We start from the raw sequence: 14,153 nt of genomic DNA, 5'->3' as shown, positions 1-14,153 counted from the left end.
AAAACATTGCTCAGTTATTGATGTACTTGTGAACCTAAATGATTGAATATTGAGCCTATGTCATCAAATAGTGAACCTTCATCATTGACAGGATTTAGTTGTGAACTTACGTCATTATTTTTTATGATTTGGACATTGTTACAAGCACAGTATTATACTGTGAAAGAAGGTGCGCATAGTTCTTGATGTAGATCTAATAATGTTTATTACATAAGCACCTTTACTTGAAACTTTTATATAAATTTGCTCTTTAGTCTGAATGAAATTGATGATACCCAGATATAGAATATTTTAACGAGAGGAAACATACGAGACTGATGTTGACCCCTAATAGTAATGTTTAAAAAATGGCATTTGCTTGGTATATTCTTAAAGTTGACCATGTTTCGCACTGTGTTGCAAATTTTAAACAACTTTTACTGTGCCGTTTTTTGTAAATTTTGTATAATTTATGGTATTTCCTAAAGCTCAAGTAGAATCAAATTTCAGTGTGATGGCCACTATCTAAAACATTTGCAGAGAATTGATTACAGCATTAATATTGATAAAAGAAACATTCTAACATGGCTCGATTTGATTTCCAGTTAAACAGAGAAGAAAATCAAGCTCTATATATTCTGCGATAAACAACGGTTGACGCGCGAGAGCATTATGACGTCAATTATGACGTCGAATTGCCACATGACGTCTGATACATTACTCCTCGTGTAAATGAAGTCCAGCATAATATTTATTTAAATATATCCATGAGCATGTCAGAATGAAAACAATCAAGGCCTTCTTGTGATTTATCGTCTGATTTACCATGGTTCATCATTCAGATGCTTCAGTATTTAACCACTCGGGCTAATTCCTACGCATCTGAACTCTGAACCGTGATAAATCAGACGATAAGCCACGCGAAGGCCTTGATTATTTGTTAATCAAACTATTGTTTAACAATTATAAAACACAAAATAAAACTGTAAATATTATTTTTTCTAAGGTGCCTCAAGTAAACAGATTTAATGAGACAGAATTCTAACTCCAACATTGAAAAATTAAGGTCGAATCCTGTGGGTCTGTTTTGAATTTTGCTCACTTCATTCAAAAATAACCTTGGGGCAGAAGTAAAACCTACCTGCATTTCTTTCACAATATGTAATCTAAAGAATGAAGGCAAAATAGAGAACTTTTACCGCCTGTAACGCAGTATTTTTAAAGATGTCTAACTCTACCCCTCTTGATTCAGAGGTAAATTCACTTTGAACAGCAAGAAATCGCTTATAAAATGAAAATTTTCCATTTTTAGCTCATCTGATTTTTTGAAAAAAAAATGATGAGTTATTGTCATCACTTGAGCGGTTGTCGGCGTCGGTGTCTGCGTCTGCGTCGGTGTCTGCGTTGGCGTTGCCTGGTAAAGTTTTATGTTTAGGTCAGCTTTTCTCCTAAACTATCAAAGCTATTGCTTTGAAACTTGGAATACTTGTTCACCATCATAAGCTGACCCTGTATAGCAAGAAACATAACTCCATCTTGCTTTTTGCAAGATTTATGGCCCCTTTTGTACTTAGAAAATATCAGATTTCTTGGTTAAGTTTTATGTTTTGGTCAACTTTTCTCCTAAACTATCAAAGCTTTTGCTTTGAAACTTGGAATACTTGTTCACCATCATAAGCAGACCCTGTACATCAAGAAACATAACTCCATCTTGCTTTTTGCAAGAATTATTGCCCCTTTTGGACTTAGAAAATCAGTTTTCTTGGTTAAGTTTTTTGTTTAGGTCAGCTTTTATCCTAAACTATCAAAGCTATTCCTTTAAAACTTGCAACACTTGTTCACCATCATAAGCTGACCCTGTACAGCAAGAAACATAACTCCATCCTGCTTTTTGCAAGATTTATGGCCCCTTTTGGACTTAGAAAATATCAGATTTCTTGGTTAAGTTTTATGTTTAGGTCAACTTTTTCTCTTAAACTATCAAAGCTATTGCTTTAAAACTTGCAACTCTTGTTCACCATCATAAGCTGACCCTGTACAGCAAGCAACATAACTCCATCCTGCTTTTTGCAATAATTATTGCCCCTTTTGGACTTAGAAAAATCATTTTCTTGGTTGAATATTATGTTTAAGTCAACTTTTCTCATAAACTATCAAAGCTATTGCTTTAAAACTTGCAACAGTTTTTCACCATCATAAGTGGACACTGTACATCAAGAAACATAACTCTATCCTGCTTTTTGCAAGAGTGATGGCCCTTTTTAGACTTAGAAAATCATGGGTAGGACAATATTTCTATTATACAAAAATAATCAGATGAGCGTCAGCACCCGCAAGGCGGTGCTCTTGTTGTACAATACATCCATAATAAGTCTTGAAAGAAGTAAAAACTTACTAGAAAAAAAAGGAATATATGGAAAAAAAAATTTGGTCCCAGTAGGGCTTGGACCTAGGCCCCCCTGAAAATTGCAGCCAAAGTAGGTTTAGGTTTATGGTAGGAATTGAATAGTCTTCAAAAAAGAGGTACTCTGTTACGGGTCCAATACCTTAACAGACTTTAAAAATGAGTATGTAATACTGTCTGAATGGATTTATTGGCCCTCAGTGGCCAACTGGCTATGGTCTCATCACTTGCCCATCAGTTCTGTGGGATGAAACCCAAGTTTGAGGGTGTCATCCAGCTTGTTTGCCATTGCTCGACAGTGGTTCTACCCTAGTGCCTCCCATTCTTGAAATGATGCACAGAGGGGCATATACAGTAGATTTTTCTCTACCGTTGAAGATGGAAAGTTCTCATAAGACCAAAACTATATAGAGTTGACTAACACAAAACATTTGAGCAGATTTATAATTATCTTGACTGCAGCCTCCCCAAAACCAACTTCATAAATCATATTACAACACTGTTGATACTTAATTAGTGATGATGATTTGTATTTTATTTATAGAAGGCGATATGTACCAGATGTGTTATTTACCACAATAAACCCACCAGCAGAGATACAGACAGTTGGTAAAGGAGCATTTATACAAGCTAGGTAAGTGTGACATATTTGCTACATGTGTAGATTTCATATTCAGAATTTTGTTAATACTTGTTTGAGGTTTAGCCATAAAATTTCAACATTGGTGTTTTTCCCAAACATATATTGAAGCTACAATGGTAAAGGACATCTAGTCTCATATTCATCAATGTATGAAGGCCAAAACTTCATTTTGCTTTGGCATTGTTAAATACTAATAGATTGCAGTTAAACATGGCAAGAATCTTCATTCTTTTGGTAATGATGGCTCAGCAAAATTTCAGCTGTATGAATATGCTATAGACAAAGTGATGACCGATGGAATATTTGATGTTCTTAGTCTACATTTCAGTCTTTTAACATTGATAAATACAGGCCGTTGATTTTAAGGGACACCCAGATGAGCCTCAGAATGTCTTCATATATAATTATGTCTCCCACCACACAGTGGTGTGGGAGACATATTGATTTACTCCTGTCTGTCTCTGTGTGTGTGTGTCTGTCTGTCTGTCACAAAGCTTGTCCGCACTCTAAGTCCAACATTTCTCACCCGATCTTCACCAAACTTGAACAAAATGTGTCTGACCATAAGACCTCTCGGCCAAGTTGATAACTAGCCAAATCGGCCCAGGCACTTTGGAATTATGGCCCTTGAATTACCGAAAAATCCTCATTTCACATGCCCGAAATTAGTAGTATAGGGTACGTTTTAAGTAAACAGTATATAAAGACTGACTTACTATTTAGATGATTAGGCGGTTGTGGGAGACATGCGCTTTTCTCAAAAGCATCTCTTGTTAAAATTATACTTTTCTTTCAGAGTGTGTAGACCAAAAGCAAATAGCAAAGCTGAGGCAAATGCCAAAGAGATAAGTGATGTAAGTTGGATTTTTAATTTTCAGGAGTACAAGTGATTATTTAGAGACTCTAAAACAGCATTTATGTTTGTTCTTTATAGGTAAGTGATACATGTACTTTTGGAGGAGTACCCACCTGAAAAGCCATATAAGAGGGAACAGACAAGTCCAGTATGTTTTTCCATATGGACAAAAAAAGCGTTAAATCAGTACTTACTTTTCTTTGTTAAACGTATTAAAGAAAATTGAGACTTGAATGATTGTGTACATGGAAACATTTGTAGGTTAACTGACCACAGCTGTATATGAAAAATGTTGAAAAATGTTGAAACAATTGAACATGTCTTACCTGCCACCTGTATTAAACAGCTGCTTGCCTTAAGCAGCTAGCTAGATAACTTCCCAAATTTTACATTTTGTTCTGATTTTAACTTGTCTAGAGCAGCCACAAGTCATAAGCAGTCAGATTGTATCTTGGCATTTGCTGGCTTTGTAACACAACAGAACAGACAGTTAACCAGTACATCATACAAATGTTAGTACTCTTGTACAACATATCTTTTTCTTTTACCTTGCAGATTCTTCCATTCCTTGAGTATGATCTTCATAATCAGTTGATGAACAAACTGAAAGTGAGTATTTACATATATTTCATTTTAAAAATATGTTGAGTTACTTATTTTCAAATTTTTATATTTTTTCCAATAATGAATATGAAATTAAAGATGATTTAGACTTCTTTTTAACCAACTAAATTTTATAGTAAAATTTGGTGTTTTGCATGTTTTTGATGAAAGTGTTTGTATTTTGAAAAAAAAAATTCATATTGATATCTCCTGTGTAAGGTATTGGACCCATAATTGCATCTGGCAATTTCAGTGCAATTTTGTATTCTCTCTGTTTGGCATTCTGCAGCCATAAATGTAGCTAATACGAGCCGTTTTAGAAATCTGACATCATCGGTAAATCAGTAAATCTAGAAATGTGTGCAATGACAGTACAAATGTTTTTATGTTTTACCTTTGATTGACATTCTCACAGCTGTAATGTTGGCATCTTGACAGAAATATTGTAGCATTAAATTTATTTAGCAATTATTTAAATCTGTGCATAATTATTGTCCTTATAAACTTTGCTAACTTAAAAAATGAAAAATCAATTCGAGTAATAAACAGTATTCCATTGATGTTGTGTTGAATTCTTCATGTGAGGAAGCCATCCAGCTGGTTTATGGAAGGTCGGTGGTTCTACTTGGGTGCCTGCTCGTGATGAAATAATGCATGGAGGGGTATCTGGGGTCTTCCTCCCCCATCAAAACTGGAAAGTCACCTTATGACCTATAATTGTGTCGGTGTGATATTAAACCCAACAAAATAAAATAAATATCCATTGATATTGTTGTTTTTTTAAAGATTCGCAGCATGAATGGGCTGTTTGGTCTCAAGATGCAGTTTGTTGTGGGAGAAAGCATGCTGATTGGAATAGCAGTAAGAAATTAACTTATTTAACCAACTTTTCTGAAGCAGTAATATTTAAAGCCTCCATTTCTTCTAAATCTGTGAAAGTTTACCTGTATTAGCAGTCCCTTGTAGTTTTACTTCTTGGTTGTTGTTAGGACATGTTGGACTGTACTGCAGAGCTAATCATGTCTAAGGGAAATCAGTGGATAGAAATGAAAATGCTTCGGATTTTGATAAAAAATTAATAATAGGTTATAGACAAATTCATACCTGCCAAGTTTCAGAAATTGTATTAGCAGTTTCCGAAAGGTTATTGTTTTTTGACAGTCTTTGCAAAAGGTATTGTTTAAAGAAATGCCATCAGTACACCACTCAGTTTAGTGTCAGGATTTCATTTCTTTATTGAAACTACACAGAATAAAATCAGAAGGAATTTAAACTTCCAATTTCTTCAATGTTTGTAACACTTATTTTAACATCTATTCTAGCATAAAACTGCTGTTCTTGTCACTTTTGTAGGGGGGGGGGGGTTAACAAGGGCGAAAACATGTGTTAACAGAGGGATTCTCGTGCTCGCATGCTGTTATAACACCTTTTTCACTCTACTTTCCGAAGAAAAAGTAGAGCTATTGCACTCGCCCCAGCGTCACCCTTGCCGTTGGTTAAAGTTTTGATAAAGTCGTATATCTTTGTTACTATCAAAGCTGTTGACTTAAAAAAATTATTCATAGTTATTCACTATCAAAGTCTACACCAGAAGAAAAAAATCTCCATAACTCTGATTGAATTTTGACAGAGTTATGCCCATTTTTAACTTAGAATTCTTTGGTTAAAGTTTTTGATAAAGTCAAATATCTCTATTACTATCAAAGCTTTTGACTTAAAACTTAAAATAGTTACTTGCTGTCAAAGTCTACACCAGGAGAAATAATCCCCATAACTCTGATTTGAATTTTGACAGAGTTATGCCCCTTTGAATTTTTTTGTTAAAGTTTGTACTGGCAAAGTTCTAATTCAGAGTCGCTCTTGTTATATATGTGTGTGTTCCGTGGCAAAGCATAAACATATGATGGCTCCAAAATGGACAATTCAATGGAAATGAAAACTTTCAACGTGAAAAAACAACTCAGATATTCCTGCGCATTTCATGGATATTTAATGATGTTGAGGGAGAACGTATTCATTTATTAGTTTTTTTTTCACTCTTTATGCTAGATAGCATTAGTGCATGTTCATTTCATGTTGGCCCGCCCGCTTAGCTCAGTAGGTAAGAGCGTTGGTCTACAGATTGCTGGGTCAGGAGTTCGATCCTCGGGCAGGGCGTATGTTCTCCGTGACTATTGTGTCTGAAATCATTAGTCCTACACCTCTGATTCATGTGGGGAAGTTGGCAGTTACTGCGGAGAACAGGTTTGTACTGGTACAGAATCCAGGAACACTGGTTAGGTTAACTGCCCGCCGTTACATGACTGAAATACTGTTGAAAAACGGAGTTAAACCCAAAACAAACAAACAAACAAAATCATTTCATGTTATAACATCTTCAGAATCCCTTAGGATAAGTTGGTACCCTCACTCTACTATTTTCTCAGTTGTTTTTGTTGATTTTTCAGTCAGCCACTGGGGCATACTTGACTCCTCTCCCATCTCCACCCGTGCCAAGATTACTTGGTCAGATCACGTCAGAGGAAGAGAATGTCGCGTTACAGGAACTGCAGATGAAACTTGCAGAACAGATACAGAAAAACAAAGATCTCTATCAGCTTAACGGGATCGTAAGTTATACATGTACTTCATGATGTCTCCACTGGGGGAGACCTATCATATTTGCCCTGTCCTTCCATCCGTCCGTCACACTTCATTTCCGATCAATAACTGGAGAACCATTTGACCTAGAACCTTCAAACATCATAGGATGGTAGGGCTTATCAAGTAGACGACCCCTATTGTTTTTTGGGCCACTCTGTTAAATGTCAATGTCACAGGCCTGAACATGGAAAACCATTTCCGATCAATAACTTGAGAACCATTTGACCCGGAATGTTGAAACTTCATAGGATGATTGTTCATGCAGAGTAGATGACCCCTATTGATTTTGGGGTCACTCAGTTAAAGGTTAAGGTCACAGGGCCCTGAACATGGAAAGCCATTTCCGATCAATAACTTGAGAACCACTTGACCCAGAATCTTGAAACTTCATAGGATGATTGTTCATGCAGAGTAGATGACCCCTATTGATTTTGGGGTCACTTTATTGAAGGTTAAGGTCACAGGGGCCTGAACGTGGAAAACCATTTCCGGTCAGTAACTTGAGAACCACTTGACCCAGAATGTTGAAACTTAGTAGGATGATTGGTCATGCCAAGTAGATGACCCCTATTGATTTTGGGGTCACTGTATTAAAGGTCAAGGTCACAGGGGCCTGAACATGGAAAACCATTTCTGGTCAGTATCTTCAGAACCACTTGACCCAGAATGTTGATACTTCATAGGATGATTTGACATGCAGAGTAGATGACCCCGATTTTGGGGTCACTCTGTTAAAGGTCAAGGTCAGAAAATGGAAGTCCATTTCCGGTCGATAGCTTGAGAACCATTTATGACCTAGAATCATCAAACTTCATAGGGTGATAGGACTTACAGAGTAGGTGACCCCTATTGTTTTTGGGGTCACTCCATCAAAGGTCAAGGTCACAGGGGGCTGAACATAAAACAGTCAATAACTTGAGAACCACTTGACCCAGAATGTTGAAACTAAATGATATTAGGATGTTTGGACATGCAGAGTAGATGACCCCTTCTGATTTTGGGGTTACTTGATCAAAGGGCAAGGTCACAGGGGCCTGAACGTGGAAAAACCATTTCCAATTCATAACTTGAGAATGCACTTGGCCCAAGAATATTGGAACTTACTGGGATGATTGGACATACCAAGTAGATGATCCCTATTGCAGCCAATCATCAGTGTCTCTTTGACTTTCGCTCCTGTCCCCTATTGACTTCTTGTCTATATGACTATGCAATGGGGGAGACATGTGCTTTTCTACAAAAGCATCTTCTAGTTATATTAGGCTCAGATTTGGCTGTCATAGGCCTTGCTTGTATAGCATATAAAATTTATAAGCCACTATGAAAAGTAGACCTTATATTTTCAGTTTAGGTGAGGCTAGAGATTTCTCCAGAAATAATGTTTTTATTTTGTGCTATCTTGGAATCTAAAAATGAGATGAGGCTACTGCAGCCTGTTAGAGTGAACAGTGGTAATAATGTGGTATTTTCAAACACAGGTTGATTAGAAGCAAATGCATTTTAAAGAAATTGTTTTGGGGTTTCAGTTATTGACAATTTCTTACTTGTTTCTGAAGCCATTGGTTGGCTACATTAGAAACTATTTTGTGACAGTTTTTTGTTCAGATAAATTGCAATAGTCTTAGAAAAATCACAGAATATAACATTTATTGCATTCGAGTACAGAAACATGATACAGAGAAAGGTACTTTCATCAAAGTTGGCAATCTGATTTGATACGATTTCTGGTTATCATGTTTCTTAGAGAAGCAGTTGTTTGGACAATTTCAGAACAGTTTAAATCAAAATATGCTTGAAAAAGCAACAATAAATGTTGCCTTTGCAAAGTCTGGTCAGGATCCATGCTGTTCGCTAATGGTTTCTCTAATTGTAATAGGCTTTGAAAGCGAACAGCATGGATCCTGACTAGACTGCGCGGATGCACAGGCTGGTCTGGATCCATGCTGGTCGCAAACGCACTACAGTGAAACACCGCTCGCTCGAGGTCGCAAGGGGATAAGCAAAATGCTCGAGTTATCCATGGTTTTGAGCGACCCAACATTGACCAACATATGAAGAAAATTGAAGTTTGTTTTACCAATTGTCATGGAGACCATTTGCAGAGGAAACAGTGATGCGTAATAATAACACACTCGTGACATTTTCAAAAAACATATTACAAACGTTATTTATGATAGATCGTAATTGGCACATGTGAAGAAACAGCTAAGACATTTTATTTTTTTATATTTATGTCTCCCCCAGGAGACATATTGTTTTTGCCCTGTCCGTCTGTCCGTCCGTCCTTCCTTCCGTCCGTCCGTCCGTACGTCACACTTCATTTCCGAGCAATAACTGGAGAACCATTTGACCTAGAACCTTCAAACTTCATAGGGTTGTAGGGCTGCTGGAGTAGACGACCCCTATTGTTTTTGGGGTCACTCCATCAAAGGTCAAGGTCACAGGGGCCTGAACATTGAAAACCATTTCCGATCAATAACTAGAGAACCACTTGACCCAGAATGTTGAAACTTCATAGGATGATTGGTCATGAAGAGTAGATGACCCCTATTGATTTTGGGGTCACTCCGTCAAAGGTCAAGGTCACATGGGCCTGAACATTGAAAACCATTTCCGATCAATAACTAGAGAACCACTTGACCCAGAATGTTGAAACTTCATAGGATGATTGGTCATGAAGAGTAGATGACCCCTATTGATTTTGGGGTCACTCCATCAAAGGTCAAGGTCACAGGGGCCTGAACATTGAAAACCATTTCCAATCAATTACTATAGAACCACCTGACCCAGAATGTTGAAACTTGATAGGATGATTGGTCATAAAGAGTAGATGACCCTTATTGATTATGGGATCACTCCGTCAAAGGTCAAGGTTACAGGGGCCTGAACATTGAAAACCATTTCTGATCAATAACTAGAGAACCACTTGACCTAGAATGTTGAAACTTCATAGGATGATTGTACATGCAAAGTAGATGACCCCTAACAATTTTGGGGTCACTCTGTGAAAGGTCAAGGTCACAGGGGCCCGCACATTGAAAACCATTTCCGGTCAGTAACTTGAGAACCATTTGACCCAGAATGATGAAACTTCGTAGGATGATTGGTCATGCAGAGTAGATGAACCCTAACGATTTTAGGGTCACTCTGTGAAAGGTCAAGGCCACAGGGGCCTGAACATGGAAAACCATCTCCAATCAATAACTTGAGAACCTCTCGACCCAGAATGTTGAAACTTCATAGGATGATTTGACATGCAGAGTAAATGACCCTTATTGTTTTTGGGGTCACTCCGTTAAAGGTCAAGGTCACAGGGGCCTGAACATTGATAACCAGTTCCGATCAATAACTTGAGAACCACTTGACCCAGAATGTTGAAACTTCATAAGATGATTGAACATGCAGAGTAGATGACCCCTATTGATTTTGGGGTCAGTCTATTAAAGGTCAAGGTCACAGTGGCCTGTTCATGTAAAATCATTTTTTGGAAATAACTTGAGAACCACTTGACCTACAATGTTGAAACTTAACAGGATGATTGGACATGCAGAGTACATGACCCTTATTTATTTTGAGGTCACTTGATCAAAGGTCAAGGTCACAGGAGCCTGAACAGTGACTTGAGAACCACTAGGCCACGAGTGTTGAAATTTAGCGGGATGACTGGACATGCCAAGTAGATGATCCCTATTGCAGCCAACATTCAGTGTCTCTTTGACTTTCGCTCTTGACCCCTATTGACTTCTTGCCTATAGGACTTTGCATTGGGGGAGACATGCGCTTTTTTACAAAAGCATTTTCTAGTTTTTTATTTGAAATACTGTAATCGAATTCACGATTTTCTTCTCCAAATTAAGATCTCATAATTATCGTCTCAATTTTATGAAAAGGCTATCTTATTTCCTTTATTTGCATGCAAACAACTGTTGATTAAAATATTAAGATCTCATAATTATCTTCTCGATCCCGCAGAAAAAAGTAGTAATTAATAACAATTTTGATCAATAAAATTTTTCTTCCACCTTTCACCAATGATTAATCTCATTATCAGATCAAATATACCGACAAACTAACATTTAAGATAGTTGGGGAATAGACCATGCAATTCTCACGGCGTGCGAAAATTTTAAATTAACCGATACATTCTGACCGCCGAAGGTGTGAAAAATTTTGACACCTCTGCTCGAGTTTGCCATAAGCAACAAAGAGTAAATCAATACACAGGGACCAGGTGTCATGCTCGAGCGATCGAGTTATCGATGCTCGACCCAGCCATGGTAATTTCACATAGAAAATAGAAGGAAATCGGCCGGGACCACATTAATTGCTCGAGCGAGCCCGGGTGCTCGAGTCATCGATGCTCGAGCGAGCGGTGTTTCACTGTATGTTAGTTTTCTTATGGTGCAGCTCAAATGTAAGTATGATTATGATTCTGTGAAGTCATTATTGTTTTAAGTTTTTAATTATGGATGTCATGGGTTCACAAATCAAAGATATAAATCCAAACAATAAATTAAATCATGATTTATTTCATCTTTAGGAACTCATGTTCCCATGTTATAGCTGTTTTTACTGAAACCATAAAACATCCTGTCATTTCCAGAGTCATTCAAAAGGTAACTTTGTTTAAAAGATAATTTCATGGATTAAATTACTTACAAATACTTATATTAATCTTTAACCTTGTTTTATGCTAGTAAATAAAATCTATATGAATATCCCATGGAAGCACAGAATGCAACCAAGTAAAATAAAAGCAGACTCAGTTGGATTGAGTCTGTTCATGATAGGTAATGAAATGTGCTGCACCCCTCACGCCCCCTAGCACTGGCATAAGCAGAATTCTATTACAGTAAGAATGTCCTCCATGATCCTAAAGGTCCAGAAAATATAACAACACTGTAAGATTGAAATTATGGCCCAGGTAAGCTTATACAAAGTAAGGACAATTTCTTTTCAAAGTATTTTTCCAACTGGACAAGAGTTTTTGGAAGTCAATGCCTAGCCCAGCTACTCATGTATTCAAATGAAATTTCATTATTATGTGAATTAAAGCTGCATTCATGTCTTCTGTTGACGTTTTTTCCTAGTCAGTCTGTCAAAAACATTCATTTGCATGATTTTCTCATGTTGCTGACTGAATTTTACCAGGGCAGGTTTCTGTTCTTTCTTGTTTTGAAAAGTCACAGCTGGTTTTTGAACAGTTCTGGTCTTTCTGAAATTTTGTGTTCTTTGTCTTGTAGTTGTCAGCAGATTTGGTTTTATGCGAGGACTAGGGTTGGTATGAACTTGACTAGGCCTCACAGTTGTTTGTATTGCTATAGCAGGCTTCGTTTGTGTTTGTGTTGGTGAAATAGGTTTCATAAGTGTTTCTGTAGCAGGAGTAGGCTTTGTATTTTGCAAAGTAGGTAAAATTGACTGTTCTTTCTCCCTTGGTATATTTATCTGTACAGTATCTTCTTTTGGGAACTTTTCTGACATATTCTGAAGAGCATCATCCTCATTTGCAACTCTTTGAAGTTTAAGGTATTTTTGCATAAGAGCAGTTTCTACCTCTTTATTGTCATCATTGGTTTGATTTTCTGTTTGGAATACCATTCTCTCACATTTAAAAATGTCTTGTATTTCTGAATTAGATGCATAATAGCCTGCAGGTTTGTTTATCTGTAAAGCACAATTTAAACTTGAAAGTAGAAATTAGTTTTGTTGAGGATATTATTAACATCCTTGTTGCCATGGTTATTATCTTCCAGATTGTTATCATTGCCACTGTTATCATCACCATTCTTATCATCACCACAGTTATCATCACCACTGTTATCATCACCATTATCATCATCACCATAATCATCATCCCTGTTTGCTTCATTGTTATCATTATTAACAGCAGCATCATAGACATCATCATGATAATCTTGTACTTTATTTTCATCCTTGTCATAAACTCGATCGGTATTATGCAACAAAGAGATAAGACGCATGAATTCTAAAACTTGTTCAGATATTGTATTAAATGCTTCAATATTAGTTATTAGTAATATACAAGTGAGAAAATGCTCAGAGGGGCTCAAGCATAATGTGACAAGTGGTCTCATCTGTGATTGATATTCCACAAAAATACTGGAGAAAACAACTTACTACATCAAGAGTGTCAATATCAACACCATGTTCAACAAGCATTCTAACAATTTCTGTGTGATCATTCTGTGAGGCAAGATGTAAGGCTGTCATCTCTGTGTACTGAAAAAAAAAAGATTTTGCACATGTGGAATGGTGATATGTTATTTTACTATCTGAATTATTTCAAATGGATTTTTTTAGTTTTCTTGTGAACTCAGATTCCAACATAATTTTTTTAGAGGTTGAAAAGAAAGGCTGTAGTGTGCTTTCTAGCCTTGATTGTTACCAGGTGACATTATGAAGCTAGGTGTGCTGTTACAACAAGAAGGCCCTGTCAGAATGCACAGGCATTCTGCTATGGACCAGAAGTGTGTTCTAGCTATGTAAAAATACATGGCCGCCAGGTGGCGGGGTAGGTTCTCCATACATGAAGATGCTTAAATAATTGTAAATAAATAGACCTTTGTTTTCAGATTGATGTCAGCATGTGCATCTAGTAATAGCCTTGTAATATCAGAATTTCCACAGCTTGCAGCAAGATGAAATGCAGTTTGGCCATTCTGAAATTATTAAACAAAGATCTTGAATTAGAAGCAGCTCAGTAGCATTGAAAGTTAAATATCACACTATGATTTATGAAACCAAGTTTGAATAAACTAACTTGCTGGTTATCGGTTTCAATATTTTGTTTAAAAAAAAAGTTATGAGTATGGTTCCAAATAAAATTTTATAAACTGAGCTTTGTTGTTAAAACTGTTCACTCTCCAACTATTTCAGTATGAGTGAAAGAGAACAAACTACAAAGTAGAGCTATTACTATCAGTATGTTGCAAAATATTTATTATGAGAAATAAATCTGTATTTTTTTATTTTGAGCAAATGAACATCTGCAGGCATTTTACCTA

General features: G+C 36.7%; 1 protein-coding gene across 2 annotated transcripts in view; it reads left to right on the top strand.

Moving 5' to 3' along the window:
• LOC123536130 (C2 domain-containing protein 5-like) overlaps positions 1 to 14,153 on the top strand; it is an 84,450-nt gene that overhangs the window by 49,255 nt on the left and 21,042 nt on the right. For both annotated transcript variants that reach the window (XM_045318965.2, XM_045318966.2), the window contains exons 15-19: positions 2,928 to 3,017; positions 3,823 to 3,880; positions 4,438 to 4,491; positions 5,272 to 5,346; positions 6,933 to 7,094. In XM_045318965.2, the coding sequence (XP_045174900.2) occupies positions 2,928 to 3,017; positions 3,823 to 3,880; positions 4,438 to 4,491; positions 5,272 to 5,346; positions 6,933 to 7,094 (439 nt within the window). The remainder of the gene's footprint in view (positions 1 to 2,927; positions 3,018 to 3,822; positions 3,881 to 4,437; positions 4,492 to 5,271; positions 5,347 to 6,932; positions 7,095 to 14,153) is intronic.

This window comes from Mercenaria mercenaria, chromosome 17 (genome assembly GCF_021730395.1).
Source record: "Mercenaria mercenaria strain notata chromosome 17, MADL_Memer_1, whole genome shotgun sequence".
In the NCBI taxonomy this organism is placed as follows: domain Eukaryota; kingdom Metazoa; phylum Mollusca; class Bivalvia; order Venerida; family Veneridae; genus Mercenaria; species Mercenaria mercenaria.
This window is presented reverse-complemented; position numbering and strand designations above follow the sequence as displayed.